We start from the raw sequence: 25,034 nt of genomic DNA on the forward strand, positions 1-25,034 counted from the left end.
TTTAAGCACACATACGTTTTCATTACTTAACATAACGACGTCTAATAGCGTTCATTCTCCCGGGAACATCCTCCTTTCGGGCCATATCTCTTCTAAATTCCTCTCTCTTGTTACCGGTGTTAGTTCATCGTCTTCGGTCATGTTTTTACCTCTTGGTTCCTTGTTTTTTGTCTGTCTGAATGTCTGTAATTATTGTTATTGTTAGTATTAATAGTAGTTATGGTAGTAGTAGTAGTAGTAGTATTAGTAGTATCATCATCATCATCATTACCACTTGTCGCTCCTGCAGGGTCGGTGTGTGTGTGTGTGTGTGTGTGTGTGTGTGTGTGTGTGTGTTCATCATCATCATCACCACTGTTACTGCTGCAGGGTCGGTGCGTGAGGCGTGTGATGCAGTGACGGGTGTGTGTGAGTGTCGCCCCGGTGTTGGGGGCAAGGACTGTGATCGCTGCCTGCCGGGATATTACGGACTTCACAGGATCACGGACGGGGCCATTGGATGCACGCGTGAGTATGGTGTGGCCGAGAGTTTTTATCCTAAGGTGGGTTTATTTTGCTCGCGAGGTTCTGGTCCGTTCATCTGAGAATATCATAGCCTTTATCCTAGTGTGTTCGTCCTAAAGCAGCATTTCCACTACCCTCCTTCCCCCTCTCCGTCCGTCCCTCAGCTTGCGGATGCTCACTCTTCGGGTCGCTACGGACGGACTGTATGCAGATGACGGGGGAGTGTGTGTGTAAACCAGGTGTAACGGGACACAGGTGCACCCAGTGTCCCAGGGGCCAGGTACTCCGGCCGGAGGGATGTATCTATGGTACGTAGTGTGGGGTTTGCAATACAGCGGCGAATTCTGAGTGACTATAGAGTTTTTAGCATCGTCATTAGATGTTTTTTTTCGCGTGACGTCTCATTTAGAATATAATGTTCAGCATAAAAATAATTGCAGCACACAACTGTAATAGTTTACTATGAAAATATATAAAACGCTTAACTTTTTTTTTTCTTAGCAACATTGGTCTCATTAAAAAAAATATCTGAGTTTTACGATACGCAGTAGAAATGCATGCGATTCGCAGGGGGGGAGGGGAAAAGTTCGCTTAACTGGCCTTTGGAGAAAAAAAAAAAATGGCTAAGCCTCGGAGGAAAAAAATGTCTAAATAAGTGGAACGCTCCTAGAGGAAACCCCATTAAAAAAAAAATGTAAATATTAAGCCTCAGAGGGTCTGATTTAAATAAGTCGGCCACATGTAAGCCATTGGGAAGCAATTTATCAGTTTTCATTCAGAATAAAAACAAACCTACTAATTATTTTTCTTTCGTAATCTGTTGTTATTTTTCTCGTATTCTATAGTTACAGTTTTTGAAGTACAATTAAGAACGAAGGTTGGATGATATTTCTCCCTTTATTCCTCATACTTTCCTTTGCTGCCTAATATTCCAAGTCTGAAAAAGTCTTGGTATGCTTGGCTGATATTTCATCTACGTCCCACTTTCCACTTCTGACCAATACTCCTAATCTGAGGGAGGCTTGGAATAGTTTCTCTCTCCTTATATTTCACCTCTTCTGTGTAGCACCTTCCTCTGATACCTAATATTCCAAATCTGAGAGAGGGTCAGTATGTTTCTCCTCTCTCATATTTCACCTTCTCTGCGTAGCACTTTTTCCTCTGTTGGATAATATTCCCAGACTATGAATGTTGGTTTGTTTCCCAGATATTTCACCTCTTCCACGACTCACATTCCTCTGCTGGCTAATATTCCTCATCGGAGTTCGTATTGGTATATTTGCCTAATATTTCTTCTGTTGGATAATGTTTCTAATCTGAGAGAGGCTTCATATGTTTCTCTGTCCCAGTATTTCATCTCTCTCACTTGTCAGTTTCCTTTGGCTAATACTGCTAATCCGAGAGCGTCTTGGTATGGTGACTAACATATCATTTCTTCTACGTCACGCTTTCCTGTGGGTTAACATTCCTAGGCTGGGAGTATCGTGATGCGTTGCTCCTATATTTCACATCTACGTCTGACACTCCTCTGCTGGCAACGATTTTTGAGTTGAGAAAGCTTTTGCATGTTTCTCTGTTCACACTTGATTTTCTTTGATATGATGCGTCAGGGAGGAAAGTGACGAATATGCCTAAAGGGTGAAGTAGGCACAGAGGTTTAGTAGGTGAAGTTATGTATCTAAATAATACAAGAAGGTGAATATTTTTTTAAACTCAATAGTCGATAGATTAATTCTGTTTGGCAGGTAATGTGAACCGCATCTAGAAAAAAAAAAAAAATCCTTGTACGTGTAGATGGTTAGGCCTGTGAAGGAGAACTAGGATTCCGAGGGCTTGAATATTGGGTGAATGAGTGTTCGGCCCATTTGCATATGTTCATCGAGGACGAAGTATATTATAATTATTATTGTTATTATTATTATTATTATTATTATTGTTGTTTTGTTGTTGTTACCGTACTACTACTACTACTACTACTACTAATAATAATAATAATAAATAGTAATTGTACCACTAATGCTCCTGCTACTACCTGTACCACATTTCCTGCTTCTACTTACTCTCTCACTAACCCACTCTCACTCTCTTCTCCCTTCACGTTGCCTAGAGGACCTGTTAGTGCCAGAAGCCACGACCTGTGACCTGCGACAGTGCCACTTCGGAGGACAGTGCCACGAGGAAGCGGGCAGCGTCAAGTGTATCTGTGCCAACCACTGCCTGCCGGTAAGTGCACAAGGCTTTCTCCACTCCTGCTGATGCCGACAGTATATCCTTGACACTTTCCCACTGCCGTTAACACTTTTTTAACACTTACCTGCTGCTGCTAACACTTACCTACACCCTCCTGCTGCTACCAACACTTTGACACTCTCCTACTACTGCGAACACTGGCACTCTGCTGCTGCTACAAACACTTTCTTTGACACTTTCTTGCTGCTGCAAACGCCTTTTTTTTTTTTTTTTTTTTTTTGACAACATACACTAGTCTTGGTGCAATAATGATGATGAATTTGGTGATAGTGATGATGATGATAAAAAAAAATAATTATAGTACCAACAGCAACATTTTCACCCCTCTCTTCCACCCCGGACCGCCCCCCTAGAGTGGCGTAGGTGGTGCTCTGTCAGTGTGCGGATCCGACGGGGTGACTTACGCATCGGACTGTGAATTGCGCTACCAGGCATGCGTACAACAAGCGGACATCGTCATCGTCGCGTTTGGATCGTGTGCTGGTGAGTGTGTGTGTGTGTGTGTGTGTGTGTGTGTGTGTGTGTGTGTGTGTTCTCACCCCATTTCCTAGTGATAAGTATGATGATGATGATGAATGCAACACAATAAGTTTTTCCATACCGACCCTTCGTTTCTTCTTCATATTCTTCTTTTTCTTCTTCTTCTTCATGTTTTTCTTCTTCATCTTCTTCTTCTTCCATACAGAATCGTGGACGGACGCGCCTGTTCGACGTTCCACCGCCGAGGATGGGTGGGGAACGGAGGAATGGGCGTGGCCAGGCAAGGGGCTAACGGAACACCACGCCCTCGCCACCAGGAGACACGTAGACGCCGCCCACTTCACCCACGCCCACACTGCAGGTGATCCACAGTACTCCTTTCACTTTAACTTGACCTAATACTGCCATTTATACACTCTTGTCACTTCAACTTGACCTAAAATTGCCCACATCATTTCCTGATCATTTATCCTTACCCTGCCCTCCTCGACTTCATTCCACATAAAAAATAACTGGGGAAGGGACCTATTAATTGTAGAAATTGGTGAATATCCTTCAATAATACGCCTCCACCAGGGGCTTCTCACTCCCAAAACATGATCGTGGACGCCCCTACGCACGTGGTGACGCCCAAGAGTGACATAGACTCGGAGGAGGAGGGGGGCGCCAAGGGGGGGCTGTCTCCCCCACACATCACGAAGCTCCCCTACCAGATCCCTGCCTTCTCTGGCCTGTCCTATATTCAGGTAAGACATGAATTGTTGGTGGCATAGGAGGCTTCGCAAAACCTCTCCCTTGGCGATTTAGTCTGCATAAAACACCAGGGGGAGACTTCTTGTTCTGAGTGAAGATTAGATCTCACCCTTCAAATTCAGGAACGGTCTGAAGAGAGTAAAAAATAGAAAAAATAAGTCAGCGGATGGAAGGTGTTTGTCCTAAATCTATAAAACTTGGATCTTGCTTTCTTTCCTCAGCTGGTCCCTTGGTCAGTGCCGCAGAAGGTGCAGCTGGAGGTGGACTTCGTGGCCCACCAGGCAGATGGCGTCCTCCTCTACGTCCAGCAGAGCATAGGAGGTGCTGGGGACTTCCTTGCCATAGTCCTGAAGGGAGGGTGAGTCTGTGTGCCGTATTCTCCCTAACACCTCTTCCTAGCCGATTTATTTTGCCTGTTACACCTTATTACCCCTTTCACCGTTACATAAGTCCATCTGATATCGCCATACTTTGCATGATTAACCTACAGAAGTATATTAACCAGCCATATCCAAAAGTAACTCGCTAAGGAAGAGGTGTTAGGGAGCTTCTGGATGGTCCATATTTAACGCTCCTCTTCCTCTCCCTCGTGTGTTGTGGGGACGGCTTAGTCAGCGTTATCAGTGCGTATCCGGCCTTATTTATTCACTTCCTCTGCCGCCCACGCCAGCACACTGAGCCGTTCCCGCAACACATGCAGTGGATTTCCAGTGGAGCTATATTTACCGAGTTCCTGCAGTTTGCATTTTGTTTATATATTATTTAAATGGTTCGCTTGAAGTCTAAATAATAAGTCTATATAATACTAGATTTTTATTTTATTTTGATTGATAGTATTTGTTTGGTTAGTTTCAAGAGTGAGGCTCTCTCTCTCTCTCTATCTATCTATCTATCTATCTATCTATCTATCCCCTGCAGGCACCTAGAGGCACGGATGGACCTAGGCAACGGACGTATAATCCTTAGGGCGCCCAAACCGGTCCGTCTCTTCACGCGAACCATGGTCAGCGTCCGTACGTCAGAAAGGTGTGTGTGTGTGTGTGTGTGTGTGTGTGTGTGTGTGTGTGTGTGTGTCCCTTAACTCTTCGGAATGTATGGTAGGTGGTGGTGCAGAATGTGTGGTAGGTGGTGGTGCGGATGTATGGTAGTTGATGATGTGTTGTCAGTGGTACAGGATGGTTCGTATATAGGGTAGTCCTGATATTGTGCCCTCTTGACTCTTCGAAGATAAAGCTGTGTGTAGGGTTGACTGTTACTTATGTTTTTCACTTGTGCTTCTTCCTCACATTTGACGATCAGATTTGAGTTGATCTTAAAGTGATACAGAGGGAGAGAAGGAGAGAGAGAGAGAGAGAGAGAGAGAGCAGCTCAGTATCACCAACTACATCTGTTTTGAGAGTTGATTAGCAAGTATCAATACCTGATGGCGACTAATGAGAGAGGGAAGGAGGAGGGCTGGCCAACTTTTCCAGAATCACCCTCGAAACCTGTTCTGAGACTAATTTCCCCTGATGCCCGTAAGAGGCGAGGGGAAATGAGGAGGAGGTAATAGAGAAAGTGAGTGAGGGGAGAGATGGACGAGGGGTTTGGTAAGGAAGGCGATTTTTCATGTGGGAGTGCAGGAAGTGGAGATTTGAGGGGAAAGGGACAGAGAGAAGAGAGAGAGAGAGAGAATTAACTGGGCTATAGTGGCCAATGCTTTATCTTCATTTTATCATATTCTGCCTTGCTTCACATGACTTCCTTTCACTTCTTGATCTCACTTCATCTTACCTTACCGTACCTTGCCTTACCTTACCTTACCTTACCTTACATTACATCACGTTACCTTACATTACGGTACATTATCTCACTTCAGCTCGTCACCTTGTCTGATCTTACCTTATCTTACTTTATATTTAGGCTACTTACCTCAGTTCACCTCATCTCATCTCATCTCACATCACATCACATCACATCACCACACCACACCACACCACACCACACCCCATCTCATCTCACTTCACCTCACCTCACCTCACCTCACCTCACTTCACCACACCACACCTCCCCGCCCTCCCTACCATTACCTGAATGTGCATTTACTTCCTCTATTTACATCTTAATTTTGCATCTGCACACTCAGTCTTCATTTTTTTCCTCTTTAAGTCTTTCTCTTCCTCATTCATTTACATTTTTACATAACTCTTCTCCTTTTTCACCTCTGTTTCTTTTCATTTAATTTTAGTGTGTGTGTGTGTGTGTGTGTGTGTGTGTGTGTGTGTGTGTGTGTGTGTGTGTGTGTGTGTGTGTGAGTGTGTGTTTTCTTTCCTGTTTCTGACCACCTCGTTTGAAGTATGATGATGATTATGATGATGATGATGATGATGGTGGTAGTGGTGGTGATGGTGATGGAAGTAATGATAGTGGTGATGACGACGGTAAATGAGAGCAATGAACATAGAAAAAGAAAGAAATGAGACGCTTTACAGACACTAGTAGTAATAACAGAGAAGTATTAAAACAACTAATCTTTCTCGTTACACTTCCAGCATGCAAATGTAAGCAGTAGTATTCTGAAAGTGTATGAGTTGCTTCAGTAATCTTATACAGACTAAATGTGTATGTGTATGATGTTTGGTGTATTTATGCAGTCGATGAAAGAGGAGAGATGGAATGAAAAAGGTAAATGAGAAAAGATGGGACTTGGAGAGATGACAAGAGGACTGGGTGACATGGAGGCGATGTAGAGAGACAAAAGAGTATGTGGGTGATAAGTACGTGTGTATTGATATATATATATATATGTTTAACTTTTGCAGTGAACGGTATAATAATGTGTATTTGTATGTATGTGTGTATGTGTCTCTTGGTCATTCTGTATAATTGAAAAAGTGTATGGCATCTCCCTCTGTGTAATAATCTGATACACTGGACGAAACGTTTGGAAACACTGTATTTTCCGCCATAAATCAGTAGCGGTGTATAATTTTCCAGCGTGTCATTCATCAAGGGAAAATTATATGGCATTTGGCAGATAATTTATAGGCTCTGAATTATGCCGCTGCGAATAGACGCCGATACTCATTTTACTTTAACTTGGCCTAAAATTGCCATCTCTCTATATTCAGTGTTGAGCTGTGATAATTAAGACTAACATATGATATTATAATCTGGTTGTTTTCGCGTGGCAAAAATCCATAACCCCTTCCAGCTCGGTTGATGATCAGGTGTAGTCTGATTGGAGGGTTGCTTTGACTAGTAACCATGGAGACTTTTCTTACCTCATACTGTAAAAAAGATCCCTAACCCCAGTCTAGCTCAGTTGATGGCCAAGTTTAGTTAAATTTGAGAGTGGATTTGACTAGTAACCAAGGAGACTCATCCCTACCTCATAATTAAGGCTTGTCGAATTTTATGACACTCACGACGCAGCATCGAGTTATGAGTGACTTAATTCCGTCAGATGAACACAGATTGACAATAGAATACGGGTCTAAGCAAGTACACTAGTTAGATGCCGGTAAATTCATCATCATCATCATCACAACCACCTTCACCATCATCACCATCCTTAAACTTAGCAACAAGATAGATGCAGAAATAAAGCTATCACCATCATCATCATCATCATCATTATCATCATCATCATCATCATCATCATCATCATCATTATCATCATCATCCCGCCTCAACCCAGCTCTCCCAACCAATTAAGTACAGAAATAAAGAGGTAACAGATTTCCACTTTACGGTCAAGAAGAAATGGGGGGAAACTTGTGTAATTGCATCAAGGAAAGAGGAAGGTAGGGTCTGAAGAGGGGGCGTCTCACCACCACACCGACCCCGCTGAGAAATGGCAATCTGTAAAGTTGAGAGAGAGAGGAGCGGTCGTGTCTTTGATGAATTAGCAGATGGGGACGTGACTAAGGGGTTGAGAGAGGGTGAGAGGGGTTAGAGTGGGTGGGGGAATAGGGGAGAGTAAGATGGGGGACGGAGGTGGTGAGAGGGAGGGGGGAGGTGAGGAGAGATGAAAGTGTGTGTGTGTAGGGGGGGGAGGTGTAAGGCGACAGACAGACAGACAGATATATAGGTAGATACATAATTCTTATATACAAATTGAGAGAGAGAGAGGGGGGGGGACGTGAATAGGGGAGGTCGAAATAGGAGGAAATAGGGACTGAAAGGGAAGGGAATGGAGCGTTCAACTGTGAGAAAAGGGAGGCGGAAACTAGACGGACATGGGAGTGAAATGGACGGAAAGGGAGGGATCAAAGAGAGAGAGAGAGAGAGAGGTGGGGGGGGGGTAGTGGAACCGGAAGAAATGTAGGAGTGAGCTGGAAGGAAGTGAAGCTTTTAATTGAAAGAAATGGGAGCAAGGAAGAGGACGGAATGGTAATAAGAGATCATGGGAAAAGAAATTAAGTGAAAAAATGCTACAGGAAAAAAATGGAACAATGGAGGAGAAAGGAGCGATGTGAAGCAAAAAGGATGGAGGGGTGGAGAGAGAGAGAGAGAGAGAGAGAGAGAGGGTCATACCAAGCCTCTCTCAGCGAAAGGCCTTAAGCCAGCAGAGGAAGGTGAGAAGTAGAAGGGGCAGAATATTAGACGGACTCTTATCACTGAGTTTACATTACTACTGAAGTTAACAGATATTACCCCATATTCTTTTCACCTTATCTTGACCTCAGTTTTTGCCCATTTGTAACTTATGTAGTTCAGGGGCAGAAAAAGACAGTACTACGGCTCTGCTTCTTTTCATAGCACTTCTTCGTGATTGTCTCCATATTCTAGTGATAAACCATTGTTACACCTCAGTATTGAAGATGGAGAGATGGCAATTTTAGACCAAGTTAGCGTCAAAAGGGTGTAGGGAAATGCTGAGGTGTAACGTGCAAAAGAAATCGCCTAGGAAGAGGTGTTACGAAGTCTCCTGTGATACCTACGAAATACCTCCCGTCCTGAATCACCTCCTTTTGGCCACACAGGGACGCCTTGCTGCAGGTGGGTGTAGGTGAGGCGGTGTCTGGGCGGTCTGAGGGCGTACATAGAGCCTTCGACATCCACGCTCCTCTCTATGTGGGCGGGTTTCCTACGTCTAAGCCACGCATTCTGGACAACCTGGGCGTGAGCCAGGGGTTCTCTGGCTGCATACATCGCCTCAGAGTTGGTCAGAGTCCGCTGGATCTGGTGAGTTTGTGTATACTTGTGTTCTTTAAGGCGTATACTGATGCCTCTGTTATGCTCGTAGTTTATGCAGCCTCTCATTACTTTGTTCATAGGGTATACCAGTACTTACGTTCTTTATAGAGTTTACCAGTAGCCCACCTATACATGTGAGTTTTATGAAAGTCCAAAAGTAATTATGTTCTTTGTAGTGTTTGTCAATATTTATCGTCATTATAGAGAATACCGCGGCTTGTTTTGGTAATGGAGTCTGACAGTACTTGTGTTATTTATTGTCAGGTCAGTTTGTTAAGTTGTATCAGTTTGGTAAATAGATTTTTGATAAGTTTTTACGTAACATTTTCAGCCCGAAGATGTCTTGTATATAAATAGATAGGTAGGTAAGTAGATTCGATAGACAGACAGATCGACGGAGATATTGGTTGATTTATTGATATAGATAGATTGGTAGAGAGACAAATAGACAGATAGGTAGATAGATACATAGATTAAATGAAATAGATAGATAGGTAGACAGACAGATTGTTAAATGGCAAAGGGGTTAAGGGAAGTTAGATTTAAAAGGCAGTAGGAATGAAATAAATAAACAGCCGTTATAGTAAAGATGATGTAAATGATCACTGAGAAAATAAACCGCCCATGACCCCCCTCCCCCTCCCCCAACCCGTACAGGTATGGGGTCGGTCAGGTAACGTTGGTCATGCGCAGAACGTGACAGAGTGCCGCCCCTCCCCCTGCGCCTCCAGGCCCTGTGTTAACGGAGGCACCTGCACCACCTCCACGCACCTCACCAGCGCCTTCACCTGTGCCTGTCCCTCCACCCACACAGGTAGGTACTGCATTCTGACTCCTGCCTACTTACCTATCTACTAACCCGTGCCTTCTGACCCCTTCCTGCTGATGCCTACCAACCTACTGCCAACTAAGGACTGTCTCTTGAAGCCTGAGTGTGCCAAATTACTGTTTGGCCCATTCATTGGATATGGTAATGTACAGCTCAGTTGTGTTCTTTCTTTGTTTCTGCCTCTTAAACCCATCTCTTAGTTGGAGTTAGAGTTGGAATGATGATGATGATGATGGTGCTGCTGCTAATGATGATAATGATGACAGTACAGTGATGATGATGATAATAATAATAATAATGATTTCGCTACAGGTCAGCGGTGTGAGGTGGAGGTGAGTGAGGGTTGTCGGATGCTTCAGTGTCCACCTGGCACCACCTGTCAGAGTGTCCGAGGCTCCACCACCCTCCACTGTGTCCCAGGTTGGTCTAGCCTTGTCACAGCTTTTTTAAATTTCGGACTAAAGATTGAATATGCGTTTGTATTTTGCTTTAGATGGGTGTGGTTGGGGTGTGTGTGAGGGGGAGGTATGTGTGGGGGGATGTGTGTGTGTGTGTGTGTGTGTGTGTGTGTGTGTGTGTGTGTGTGTGTGTGTGTGTGTGTGTGTGAGAGAGAGAGAGAGAGAGAGAGAGAGAGAGTGAGAGACAGAAGCAAAATATTGTAACAAACATTGTATACCAGAATTTAAAAAAAAAAAAAAATCATCATACCAAGAATTCTCTCTCTCTCTCTCTCTCTCTCTCTCTCTCTCTCTCTCTCTCTCTAAAAAGCATATTCTGGCTACAAACTCAGTGAAACTTTTTTTTTTTTAATTCCCTCCTCTGAATGCTTAAGAATAAAAGAAACAGCGAAACGTGGATTCAGTTTCAGCATTTCCAGGAACTGCATGAGGAGCGTGGACGTAAAAATCTTGGAAGGGGCAACACAAGAGAGAAAGAAAAAGTGATTTGCTGGAAGTTTGGCCATTAAGTGAGAAAACGTTTGAGAGGGTGAAACGTTTAAGTGTTGGGCATTAGGGGAGAAAACGTTTGAGAGGGTGAAACGTTTAAGTGATGCCAGTAGAAACGTTTAAGTGTTGGGCATTAAGTGAGAAAACGTTTGAGAGGGTGAAACGCTTAGGTGATGCTAGTAGGAACGTTGAAGTGTTGAGCATTAGGGGAGAAAACGTTTGAGGGGTGGAACGTTTAAGTGATGCCAGTAGAAACGTTTAAGTGTTGGGCATTAGGGGAGAAAACGTTTGAGAGGGTGAAACGTTTAAGTGATGCCAGTAGAAACGTTTAAGTGTTGGGCATTAGGGGAGAAAACGTTTGAGAGGGTGAAACGTTTAGGTGATGCTAGTAGGAACGTTGAAGTGTTGGTCATTAGGGGAGAAAACTATTATTTAAAATGTGTATATTTCCATCAGTACAAGAATTTCCTTACCCATATACAGAATGAAGGAATAAAGAGTGTAGCAGAAAGGACGTCATCAAACTGAAAGGGTTAATGGGATGATACAGGCCTCGTTCAGTAAGAGATGCCAGGCCTAGGTAGATGATAGGGAAATATCGGGGGTGAAAGAGGAAAGGAATGTTGTTACAGAAATAGGTAAGTCTCATAATGTCTTCCCTTACCTTTACGGAGGTACGATATGTCTGATTTTTCTCATTTTCTCGCACCAGAAGATGCAGCTAAATATAGCCTAATCACTGTCCCTAACTGTGCCGTTCACCCCCTCACTCACTATAATATTTACTTCTTACTTACTTTGTTACGTACTTACTTGCTTATTTATTGAGTTACTGTTCGTGTTTGAAGGATAGGGTGCAGCTCAGATGGGGGGAGAAGGTGTTAAGATAACGGAATTTTGCGGTGGTAGACCTCCAGCGGAACCAGTTTTTAGGCAGGGTTGATCCCCGGAGGAGTAGTAGGCTTGGTCATAGTTTTTATTTTTTTTTCCCCAAGGACAACGGAATTTTGTTCGTGGGTCTCGATCCGGACCAGATTTTAACCAGTTTGGGACACCCCGAAGATTGCCTCCCCCTCAGAATACTGCAGAGACGGATGCGGCTATCACAGGTGTCCATTGTCTTGTTATATGCAGGCTTCATCGTCGTTAGGTGTTGGTTGTGAACATTGTAGTGTGAAGGTAGCGAGAGTAAAACATAAAAGGCTACAATCTTCAAATCTCACTTACCACACATTTTCGGAAATAAGAAATGTCAGCTTTTGGGCTTCTTATATACAAGGTTCATCATCATTAGGTGTCCGGCCAAATGTCTCCCGTTGTAACTTAGCCTTTATATTTGGCGCTGCAGCCTTATCTTTGCCAGGCCTCACGCAGTTACTCTTACGATATTGCTGGTGGGAAGCGGGTACGACTGTGTGTGTGTGTGTGTGTGTGTGTGTGTGTGTGTGTGTGTGTGTGTGTGTGTGTGTGAAGGGGGGGAAGGGGAGGGTTTGTTTGGGTGGGTGTTGGGGTGGATGGGTGGGTGAAAGGGGTGTGTGGAGGGGGGGATGTGGGTGGTTGGTTTTGTGTGTGTGGGTGTGTGTGTTGCTGTGAGATACTACGTGGCTCTTTTCTCTACTTCATATACGGTACCTGGAAATAAAGCTATGATGATGATAACGATGATAATAGTGATGACGATGATGATGATGATGATGGTGATAACGAATATGATAATAGTTATGATGATGATGATTTTTTTTTTTTTTTTACTCGCAGGGTCACAAGCAGAAGAGACCTGGCCAGTAGCAGACCTGAGGGGCCGCGGGTACCTAGCGCTGGCCCAGATGGATTCAGTATTGACGGAGGCGCGGGTGGAGGTGTGGTTCCTGGCCAGGGCGCCCCACGGGATGCTGCTCTACGGGGCGGAGGAGCCAGCACACAGGGGCCACTTCCTGAGTCTCAACTTGGCCGGGGGATACATGCAGTTCCGCCTACGTGTTGGCCCCGGAGTCGTCAATCTTACGTGAGTTGAAGGATTTGGTTTAATTTACGTCTTTGCAACGAGAATTTTACGCCTCAGTCTCACATAACTTTGCAGAATTTAGGTTTATTTTACGTGTCTTTGCAACGAGAATTTTGTAATGCAAGGAAGAAGGAACCAATGCCCAGAGAAAAAATAATAGGGAGCCAAATTCAAGATCCCCTCAATCTCATGTAAGTTGGCAGAATTTGGTTCATATTACGTGTCTTTGCTGCGAAAATTTTACGCCTCAGTCTTACGTAAGTTGGCAGGAGTTTTCCGTTTTTTTTGGTTTTTTTATAGGATTTGACGTACGTAAATAATTAGGATTTCGTTTAATATCACCCCTTTTTTTTTACGAGAACTTGATTTAATTTTGCGTAAGTTGGTAGTATTCCATTTTTACTTTATTCTTTTAACCGCGATACTTTGACTCGTATTTTCATCCTTCAAAACCAGCTTCTGATTTAAACTCGTATTTCGGTAGTATTTTGCTTATTTTATTTATTCATTTTTCTTTTTTTACGAGAATTTCACTCAGCATCACGAAAGTTGGCAGTTATTCGTTTTGTCATATATTACAAGAAATTGCCTCACTTAAGTTGTTATTTTGCTTTTTATTTTTGTGTATTTATCATTATATACTTATTGTTTTATTTTAATCTGTTCGCCACGAGAATTTTTGACTCAACCTCACGTACGTTGCCTGTGGTCTGTTTTAGCGCCTTTAGTAAGAGTTTTTATTTTTTTTCCCATGAGTATTTCAAGCCAATAGTATGGATGTAACAGTGAAGATGAGAGAGAGAGAGAGAGAGAGGGAGAGGGAGAGAGAGAGAGTTCCGATTTCATAAAACAATATAGACGTTGTGGATAGTAGTAATAGTAGTAACCCTAGGCTCATCTGAACTTGAACTTGGTGGACTACAGGCTTAAGATGCCCTTCTCCAGCAGTCCACCATCATCCTTTTGGGGGACAGACATACAGAGAGAGAGAATTGAAGGACGTTTGTATAAGCAGTCAGTGGAGCTGCCCGGTTATATCAGTGCCACCTCATGAAGGCTTCCCTCTCCAGCATCATATTGTGGGGAAATATACGAAACAATAAGCGTTGATTTATGAAGAAGGAAGTGAGTTAGGGCGGTGGAAATGACTCTTCCTCATAACCACCAGGACAGCACTAAATCCACCCACATAATCCTTATTACTGGGAGGGGGGAGGGGGTGGGAGAGGGGGCAGAAAGGGGGAGGGGAAGGGGGAGAGATGGAGGAGGGTGGTAAGAAAGAGATGCGGGAGGGTTGGGGAAAAATAGTTGGGGTAGGGTGGGGTTGGGTGGAGCTGGTTAGAGAGGGTGGAATTGGGTGGTGTAAAGTGTGGGTGGGATAGTGGGGGTTAGGTGGAGGTGGGTGGGGAGGTTGGGAGAGGTGAGATTGGGTGGGGTGAAGCAGGGTGGGGAGAAAGGGGCTGGGGTGAGGTTAAGTGGGTGAGGGTGGGGTAGGAGAGAGTGGGGTCGGTCAGATAAATATTCTATAATGACTAGGGAAGCTTGTTAATAGTCGCACTAATCCGAGGAGTGGACGGTTACCCTGTCAAATGGCTATATGTAGGTGATCACGGGTTAATCTCCCCTGGAAATAGTTCTGGCGATTGTGGCTGGCGATATTTGAGGTCATGAGGCTCGTTTCCGCTGTCATGTGGAAATGGAAAAAAAATGGAAATTTGTTTATGTAATGCTGTGATAGATTGGAATTCTCTCTCTCTCTCTCTCTCTCTCTCTCACACACACACACACACACACACACACACACACACACACACACACACACACACACACACACACACACACACACACACACACACACACACACCACTTTGGTTATTAAATCTATATTGTAGATTTACCCTTAAGAAACAAATACTACACAACTTCATATTACTGAGATATAGAGGTGCATGGCTGTATTGAAGCATGTGTCGTAGCTCTTTTTACGCAGCGATTTATTCTGCGTTTTAGACCTCATTATCTTCCTGTATGTCACTGATCGAAAATACGTCGATACAAAAATGATACTGGCAGCACAAAGGAGACTGTTCTGATGTACCATGCAAAATAAATCGCTTAGGAACAGGTGCCACGAAGTTACCTGTGGCACTTTGAATAGAACCTCTCGATAGAAACCTTGACTAGCCCTCCAGTAAAAAAAAAAAAAAAAAAAAAAAGGATATTATAAAGGAATCATTTTTTTTATTTGTTTTTCGTTCCTCTCTTCATCTTCTGTAAAATAAATAGATAAATAAATCACCTTCCACAGTTGCCTCCAGGGTTGGGAATTATATAAACTGTTTAGATCAGGTCTGTGGAAAGCAAGCACAGAGAAGGGCTTGTGGTAATATTCGTGTAGCGCCAGTCTCTTAAAACACACATATAATGACCATATCACACTGAAACTGAAAAAAATAGCAGTTTGATAATATGCTAAGGTCTGTCAGATATTTTAATGGAATAATGTGTTATATGTCTTTGGTATAAAAATGGAAAGGAGATGCAAAAGAAATATATATATATATTACCGAATAGGCATGTCAAGTTCCCTCCTCATGTTCTAGCAATTTTTCCTCCTAAATAACTTCGCGCGCCAAACGAAGAGCCTCGTAGCGTAGGCTGGTTTTTTCATTCTTGCTCTCTTATGACGATTTTGTTCAGATTCGGACATATTTTTCACACTGGAGGGGTTAGATGTAACATTAATAAACCCCTTCAGTGCGAGAAGCCATTCCTGTGTAATAAAATCGTCCAGTGGCAACAATAATGAATAAAAGTACGTCACCCATATTCAGAGGTTTAACATACACTCCTCCAGGAACTAGGTAGGTAGCTCAGATTTGGGCCACACAGCCTGGCTCCGGGATTGGTGTATGAGGACTGACGGGTAAGAGTAGGGCAGGGGCAGGCAGGGCAGGGCAGGGGGATCTCAGTATCTGCCTTGAATATTCAGACGATTTCTTAACTACAGACAACTTACTGGTCATTCTTTCGTAGAGAGTGATTGTCATATTTTCTCTCACTCCTCTACGTCCCATCTCTCTTCGGCTGCTCTACCTGCTCTCCTGGTGGGATACCTGTAACCCAGTACTCCAGGTTCGCCCTTTATCTCATTTTCAACCCAAAGCTTAGGAATTAACCACAGATTTTTTAACACTGTGGGTCTGCCTGGGACGATTTTCTTTAGGCGTTCTGCCCTCGTCTCTTTCGTGCCACGTTGATGTGTACTCATACGCGTTTCCTACTCTGTTTCTGTACTACTCATCTCCTGATCCATTTCTTTCTCCTCGTAGATGGTGAACGCCATCACCATGTCGTCTATGGTAAATCGGATAATTTTCTCCCTTTTCAGCTCATCCACGAAAGCACCAATGGGCATAGACGTTTGACCCAGTTCCTTCGTCCCTTCAAAGCACTTCACTTTTAGAGGACCATCTTTTTCCTCCACAGATACTCGATCGAGGAACTTTTTCAGCGATATCCCTCCGAAGTGGCATTTTATGGTGCCGTCTTCGAACCATTGCCAATCCGTCCTCGGCACATTAAATACAGCTATCTGATCCTCTCGAGGCCTTACCCAGGTACTGATGCAACTGGTCGGCACATCATCATTAACATTGATGGAAATTTTATCCGGACAGAGCTGCTCAATAGGGAGGCTAATATATCCTTCCATTAATGGCGTTGGGTCTCTCTTCACCTTCTCCACAACGGGGGTAAAAGTGACCTCTGTGCCTTCCATGTCGTACCTGATCTTCTCACGCATCTTTAGCTGGCCCTGGAAGGACTCTAGTGGCTGCTGTGTTTTGGCGATCCTCTTTCGGCCCCTAGTCAACCTCACCTTGATATCATTCTCTTGTGGATCTACCTTGTCCAGGCGGTCCGTGAGCTATGAGAGTGGGTAGCGGTCCAGTTGAAATTCCCTCCGCCCTTCCTTGCCCACGGTCCATTTGTCCTTTGGCAGTGCATAACTCAGCAGGGTATGTTCTTTGACGCACCGAGGACACCAGCGACAGAAAATTTTGTCCTTTAAATTGACACTCAGCTTAGTCGGCATCGTCACACCAACTGGGACGCTTATTCGCCCCTCTACAAAGGCAATGACTTTTACTGTATTCCGCAGCATGTCGACCCGATAAAAACGATAGCAAGCTTAACTATTCTCGAGACGGTCAGACGGTAGGTTAGCTTGATTAGGAGTGGCCTAGCACCCTTAATCTTATTCTTGCTACCGTCAGACGAGTTTATGAAGCTTAGAAATGGTCTGCTGTCATCTAAGAATTCAAAACTATCTCTTTAACTAGGACAGAAGCCTCAGCTACTCTTTTCCTGCTACAGACGCGAATTTATGCAGTTTATGAGTGATATTTTGTCCTAACTAGTAGACTTAGAAATCGAACTTAGGGGTTCTGTCCGGAGATATTTGTTGGTCAGAAATAAACAACTGGCAGCAGATAAAGTGAACCTGAAACTGTGCTTAAACTTGAACTTCTTCGTGATTAGCATCGTGTTGTCGTGTTAATATCTTGTAATAGCTGAGCATTCAAGATCGAGAGATGGCAGTTTTGTTATACCTAGTTAAAGTGAACAGAGTATAGTTATGAGAAGTAGTTAAGAATTATAGGTAATATTAATGGAGAAGAATTTTAGTTACTATTAATAGGTAAGAATTATAGTTGAAAATAATAGGTAAAAAATTTGTCAGTATTAAAATAAGAAAAAAATAATATGTAAAAAAATTATTACACTCTATAGGTAAGAATTATAGTTAAAATTAATAGGTGAGAATTATAGTAGTTTCAGTAGTAAAAATTATAGGTCTATGGTTAACCTCGTCACTACGACGCGTCCGATATTGCCTTCACCAGACGTATTTATTCAGTAACAAGACACTTATTCGAACTGGTGGGATTGTATTATTATTATTATTATTATTATTGGTAGTGGTGGTGGTGGTTGTGGTGGTGGAGGTATTATTATTATTATTATTATTATTATTATTGGTGGTGGTGGTGGTTGTGGTGGTGGAGGTATTAGTAGTAGTAGTAGTAGTAGTATCATGTTCCCACACACTTCTAGGGACCATTTCTCATTCTGAATAAAATCGTATGGTGGTAAACCCGTCGCTAAAGAAAATCGTCTGGATGGAGCATGAATAAATGGGTAAAATATTCATCTGATGGTAGGAAATAATGGCCTTCCCTCACGTTTTCCTACCAATTACCCATTATTACCCATTACCCATTATTACATATTACCCATTATCACCCATTACCCATTTCCCGTTACCCATTATTACACATTACCCATTATCACCCATTACCCATTTCCCGTTACCCGTTATTACACATTACCCATTATCACCCATTACCCGCTACTCATTACCCTTTATTACCCGTTACCCATTATCATCCATTACCCACTACCCAGTACCCATTATTACCCATTACCCACTACCCATTACCCATTATTTCCGACCAACAACACAGCCAACTTACCCATGCAGTTTCCAGCACATTCATTTGCCTGTCCAACTTACACTCCAGTCTGCTAGGGAAGTCCTCTCCTCCCTTCTCTTTTCTTCTCTTTTCTTTTCTCTTCTCCTCTCGTCTTCTTCTTCTTCTTCTTCTTCTTCTTCTTCCTCCTCCTCCTCCTCCTCCTCCTCCTCCTCCTCCTCTCTTTCTCTCTCTCTGTTTATCTATCTATCTATCTATCTATGTATAAAGTCTTAAACATATCCTCATTTCAGTGTGTCCAAAAGTTTAACACAGCTTAAGTTGTGGGAACTGAAAATGAAGGCACAGTTGCCAGACACACAACAACTCTTATCCTCAAACCATTCGCACATTTATTTACACTATCCTTCAGACCGGCTTTCCGTTTCTGGGATTATGTTTACAGATCAGCATTACGTTTTACGAAAATATGCGTTTTTGAATTTAAAGAGGTAAATAGTTGCTCTTTAAAGTGAATCGGGTAATCACAGGTGTTTTAGGCTGAACGAGAGATGAGGATGATAATAATGATGATGATGATGATGACCCCTTTTCTGCACAGGTCCAGTGAGATGGTGGTGCTGAATTCGTGGCACCGCGTGAAGGCTACCTGGGGTGAGGGTCGCGCCTCCCTGCAGCTCGATGATTCCCCCCCTGTCACCAGCCCTGCCCCCGCCCCCCCTCACGCCCTCGCTCTGCACACACCACTCTACCTCGGAGGCTTCAAGTAAGTCATCATCATCATTATAGTCATCGTCATCGTCACCATCATTCTCATCATCATCATCTTTGTCGTCGTCGTCTTCGTCATCTTCATTTTCATCATCATCATCATCATCTTATTCACTGGTATCTCGCTTGATTATTTCGAAGCTTCAAGTTAGTATTAGTACAAACAAGTATAAGTATTCCAAGTATATATTTTTTTACCCCATCTCTAAACATACCCAGATGACCTACTGCAAATATGTTATACCCCTAAAGCACCTCCCCAGATATACTATAGCCTTATAACTCTTCTTTGAACGTCCGTAGTAATAGATAGTTTTTGTTTTTCACGATAGACTCTGGTACCTGGTGAACCGTGAGTCTGGGATCCTTGTGGGCTTGGACGGTGCGTTACAGAGACTCCTGGTGAACGGTGTGGTGTACCCTAGACTCACGGAGGCGGCCACGGAACAGCGGGGGGTCGGGGTGTACCTGGGCCCCCCCTGCCACCCCAACCCCTGCTCCAACGGGGGGCTGTGTGTACCCCTGCTGGCAAACTTCACATGTCGATGTACTGTTATGTTCGCCGGGAAGTTGTGTCATAAAAGTAAGTTGCTGCGGGATTTCGATAATAATTTCTTGGTAGTTGGAGTGATATGATACTAAAATGAGTATGATAGTATGACACAGAAGTAAGTATGGCGTGGCATAAAAATATGACATATGGGGAAATATTTTGGTGTGAAAGATTATGGCACGAGAGTGAGTATGACAGATTTTATCACAGAGATTAGTGTGACGGATTAGGGCACAAAAGTATGACACATGACACAAAAGTATGACAGATTATAGCACAGTAGTGAGTATGACCCGCCACCCAAGTGAGTATGATACATTGGTGCAGGAGTAAATGTAAAGGATAATGCTGCCGAGTCAACAGCAACCCAACTCAGCAAGATCCAGAGCTAGGGCATTGCTGGAGACTATATCGGTAATGTAGAGGCGGTGTGGGAGCCGAGATTCTGAGGCTGGAGTCACAAACACAGTAATCATTTCTACAGTTCGTTCATTTTAACTAGGCGGAGATTTTCGTCCTTTTGCAGCTTATTTCCCATAGCTGAGTGGCAGTATAAGACATTGGCCGTGCATCCTTGCCAAGGCACTTCATTGTGACTAGCACCATATTCTTGCGTTAATCTCTTGTTCTAGCTCAGCATTTAAGGCGAAGAGAGGATTGTTTTACACCTAGTTAAAGTGAACAGAGTATAGTCGTAACTGTGACTTATGTCGGAGGAAGGACAAGGAGAGATGAGAGGAGGGTCTTTCCATGCCTCTAGTTCCTCCTACAAAAAGAAATTTAAGTTACAACGGGGAATTGATGGTAAATATGTGAGAGAATATCACTACCTCTAGATGCTCGTGGACCCCTGAGCTGGGCCTCATTGCCTCCGACCCTCTCTCTCAGGGATTATAACTCCGGTTCTCATAATTACCCGGCAACATCCCTTCCTCTCCTTCCTTCCTCTCCTCCCTCGCCTTTCTCTCGTCTCATTCCTTTCTCTTCTCTCCTACCTTTCTCTCCTTCCTTCCTCGCCTCCCCCTCCTTTCTCTCCTTTCCTTCCACTCTCCCTCTCTCTCTCTTCTTTCTACTCTCGCTTCTCCTTCCTTTCTTTCCTTCTTCCTTTCTCTGCCATTACTGTCTCCTTCCCTTCTTTCTACTTCTCCCTCCATTCTCCTTTCCTTCTGTGTTCTCCTTCCATTCTCCATGTTCCTTCCTCTTTTAGAGAGAGAGAGAGAGAGAGAGAGAGAGAGAGAGAGAGAGGGAGAGAGTGAGAGACTTGTATTGGTCTGCCTGCATGTGCATTATTGTATGTGATCGATTGTGAGTTTTTTAGCACAGGTTGTTTCCTAGCCATTTTTAAGTTACCGTGTATTATTCGTCTCTCTTCATTTCTACATCCAAAAGGTCGTGAGTTCGATTCCAGAGTGGGGAAGAGAATAGTTTGATTATTAAAAAAAGAAAATAAACAGATAAAGTAAAGGGGAGATACTAATACCACTACACCAGTCCTTGTGAGGCAGACTAAGCATGTATTGTGAACGGCTGGTATTTGTGCATAGTGGTGACATGTGAAGGTGTGGGAAGTGTTAGAGATTTAGAGACATAGGGAGCGGACTGTCAGGACTGTGCTTAGAATTTGTGATGGAAGTATTCTGTTGCCGCCATATGCAAAAGGTACAGAAGTGAGGAGTGAACTGTAAAGTAATAATAATAAGACTGATAATAATGATAACAATAATAATGATGATAATAATAATAATGATAATGATGATGACGGTGATGATGATGATGATGATGATGATGATGAGCAGGCCCAGGCTTTGTAAAAGTTAAAGAAAAGTTGTACAAGCAGAGAGAGAGAGAGAGAGAGAGAGAGAGAGAGAGCAAGAAATGAGCTAAAATGTTCGCTAATGGAATAGGAAGAAAAAATAAAACTGATGATAGAAAAAGGCGAAGGAGGGAGAGGGGAAGTAGAGAGGGTCAGGGAGAGAGAGAGAGAGGAGAGAAAAAGAGCGTAAAGAGAGGAAAAGAGCGTAAGGAGTGAGAAAAGAGAGTTAGCTGAGAAAAAGAGCGTAAGTAGAGAAAAAGTGTAAGGAGGGAAAAAGAGCGTGAGGAGACTCTCTCTCTCTCTCTCTCTCTCTCTCAGTTTCACTTCCTCTCCGTGTGTGCCTTCCACCGTCCCCTAAGAATAAATCTCTTATGGACAGATCTTGCGGGTGTAAGCTTAGACCAACCCATCCACTTCGACGGCATCACCTCCATCCTCTACCCCGGACAGCTGGCCATAAAGTGAGTAAAAGTTATTATTATTATTATTATTATTATTATTATTGTTGTTGTCGTTGTTGTTTAAGTCTTTAGTAGTACCAGTAGTAGTAGTAGTTGCCACCATGCTCATCTTAACGTGAACCCGGTGGACTGTAGGCTGAATTTGTCCTTATTCGACAGCCCACCATCCTTATTTCGAGGGATAGGGAGGGGAGAGAGGGACGTTTGTATACCTGGGTAGGTCCACCACCCGGTTACGTCAGCGCCACCACAGGAAGGCGTCCGTTATTAACACCACACGCCTTTCCTAGTTCTTTCAGGCGCCTGGAAAAACGCTTTGATCCTAGTTTACGAACAGTTGACAGAAAATAAATAAATAAACACAAAATAAGGCACACCAGGGGTACGATGGATGTGACAGTGAGCGACTTTTGAAGGACGCACATGAATCTATTAACCTACTGCCTTCAAAAACACGGCACCCAGAATGTCAATTTTTGTGCCATTTCAAGTCCTAAAAATCAAGGATAATATTTACACTCATAATCTCAGGGTGCTCTATATTTCACAATGCCTCGTCCCTGCTTCGGTATGACACGTGCTGGAAGAGGCTGGAGTGGATACTGTTGTGGTTGACTCTACGTATATTGCATTCGTTAGAGATCAAAGCCTGGGTCTGTAATTTCTCCCTGCCTTTGTGAGTGGGTGTGTTTGTGTGGAGGTGGAGGTACATTTCTGGAAACTTGAGTGATGTGTGAGTGTGTGTGGAAGGCGTTTTTTTTTTTTTAATGAGTTTGTGGTGATAATTCTTCCATTTTCTGTGTGTTTTTCTTTGTTTATGACTTGTACCTAACTTTTTTTTTTTTACTTGGGAAGAAGGAGTTTGGGTGGTGGTGGTGGTGGTGATGATTGGTATGATGGTGGTGGTGGTGGTGGTGGTGGTAATCGGTTTGGTGGTGGTGGTGATTGTGGTATTTGGTATGGTAGTGGTGATGGTGATAATAATGATGATTATGATGATGATGGTTATGACCAGGGTGATAATTACAGTGATTATGGTGAATCTGAGTGAAAGGGTAAGACCAAGAAAAAGTGTGGACAAACTTCCATTTCGTTCCTGTAATTCCTGAACCACGTAAGGATAGCAGAACAAGTTAACCCCCTCAGGCCGATGACGTATTATCTACTTATTTCCTGGTATTGCAGACGATTTTACTCAGCTTTGGATAGGCCTTTAAAACTGAAGGGGTTAGAGTAGTCTCCATAAATTCCTTCAGTTCGAGAGTCCTTTCCCTGAGTCCAGTAATATCGTCTATGGAAGGGAAGGGGAGAATAAGATATGTTATTGGTTTTAAGGGGTGAAGTCGAAGGAACTAAGGAATTTTCAGGTACCTTCGCGTCACCCCTAAAGTGTTTAAATAGATCTTATTGCAGCCCCCAATTGCCTTCATTCTGAGTCCCCAAAAGCCCTTAGAAGCCATCAGAAGCCCAAAAAAAAGTCCTTAGAAGCCCTCGAAAGGTCTTAGAAGCTCTCAGAAGCCCTTAGATAATAAAAAAAAATCTGTTTCTAGTCACCTTTGCAATCTCTCGATGCCCCTCAGAAATTGTTACCAGATTTCTCAGCTGGCTCCTTCTCACACCCTTCAGTAGCCCCCAAACCTGCCCTCAGTATCCCTCAGACCTGCCCTCAGTAGCCCTTGCAGGAGCCCTCATTTATAGCTTACAAAAACTATCTGGTTCACTTGGCATCCCATCTCAGTGCCCTTCAGAAACTATTACCAGAGCTCTTAGTTAGCTTACCCTAGACCTCAGGAGTGCTCATACCTGCCCTCAGGAGCCCTTATAAGTGCCCGCAACATCCCTCACCTCAACCCTCATTTGCCCTCATTTGGAGCGTTCAGAAGCTGTCTCATTCCTCTTCTAAGCAGTCCTCCTTAGTGCCCTTCAGAACCTATTGCCAGATTTCTCAGTTGGCTTCCCCCTAGTCTCAAGAACCTTCGTAACACCCCCAACAGCCCTCAGAGCCCTCGTAACTACCCTCAACAGCCCTCACCAGTGCTCTCCCAGACTCTCGGTGGATCTTGAGAGTTCTTCCACCACTCTTGCAATGCTCTGACAACTCCTGGCAATGTCGTCACCATCTTTGCCGTGATGCTTTAAACCTGCATCCCTGTCCTTTCACCACACTTACAACGTCGTCTGTAGTGTGTGTGTGTGTGTGTGTGTGTGTGTGTGTGTGTGTGTGTGTGTGTGTGTGTGTGTGTGTGTGTGTGCGTGCGTGCGTGCGTGTGTGTGCGTGCCTCCGAGCGTGCGTTACAACCCTCTCACTGACAACTTCTCCACCTTTACCTTCCTGGTCTTATACTAATTGTCACCAAGTCGGGGCTCTCAGGCGGCCCACAACTCCTTCTATACTTACACAACTTCATACTCACTCCCTTACTTCCTTACTTACTTACTCGCTTACTTACTTATTCACTCACTCTCCCTCTCTCGCCAACTTCTGTTTCTCGTCACTCTATATTCTTTTCTGGGTGGCTTCTGGTGAGCTTTGATGAGGAGTACATGGCTCTGGATGAAGTTAGAGAGAGAGAGAGAGAGAGAGAGAGAGAGGGAGGGAGAGAGAGAGTGAGAGAGAGAGAGAGCAGTTTTTCAGTACAACTAGCTTTATCCACAGAAAGTTAAATGTCTGTCTTTGAGCACTTCGTTGGGTGTAGTTTTGTTTATACAGAATTTACACACACACACACACACACACACACACACACACACACACACACACACACACACACACACACACACACACACACACACACACACACATATTCCTAACCGTTTTTTGCCATTTCCGCACCCCACTCTTTTCCTTTTTCCTTTTTTTTTCTCTCTTTCTCGTCCTCGTAATTTCACTCCTACTGTCATCCCCACGCACACTTCCGTCTCTCTCTCTCTCTCTCTCTCTCTCTCTCTCTCTCTCTCTCTCTCTCTCTTTATTTCTTACTCACATACAACT

General features: G+C 43.6%; 1 protein-coding gene across 1 annotated transcript in view; it reads left to right on the forward strand.

Moving 5' to 3' along the window:
- Positions 1-25,034, forward strand: part of LOC145394963 (agrin-like) — a 49,144-nt gene that overhangs the window by 16,961 nt on the left and 7,149 nt on the right. Inside the window, exons 13-27 of the mRNA XM_080268713.1 lie at positions 370-507; positions 669-812; positions 2,612-2,727; positions 3,108-3,237; positions 3,440-3,595; positions 3,811-3,980; positions 4,209-4,345; positions 4,906-5,013; positions 8,955-9,156; positions 9,826-9,982; positions 10,310-10,417; positions 12,703-12,949; positions 19,046-19,210; positions 19,548-19,798; positions 21,961-22,042. Coding sequence (XP_080124839.1) covers positions 370-507; positions 669-812; positions 2,612-2,727; positions 3,108-3,237; positions 3,440-3,595; positions 3,811-3,980; positions 4,209-4,345; positions 4,906-5,013; positions 8,955-9,156; positions 9,826-9,982; positions 10,310-10,417; positions 12,703-12,949; positions 19,046-19,210; positions 19,548-19,798; positions 21,961-22,042 — 2,311 coding nt within the window. The remainder of the gene's footprint in view (positions 1-369; positions 508-668; positions 813-2,611; positions 2,728-3,107; positions 3,238-3,439; positions 3,596-3,810; positions 3,981-4,208; positions 4,346-4,905; positions 5,014-8,954; positions 9,157-9,825; positions 9,983-10,309; positions 10,418-12,702; positions 12,950-19,045; positions 19,211-19,547; positions 19,799-21,960; positions 22,043-25,034) is intronic.

The sequence above is a fragment of the Coenobita brevimanus genome, chromosome 29, assembly GCF_032717465.1.
Source record: "Coenobita brevimanus isolate Jiangsu-jjx chromosome 29, ASM3271746v2, whole genome shotgun sequence".
Lineage (NCBI taxonomy): Eukaryota > Metazoa > Arthropoda > Malacostraca > Decapoda > Coenobitidae > Coenobita > Coenobita brevimanus.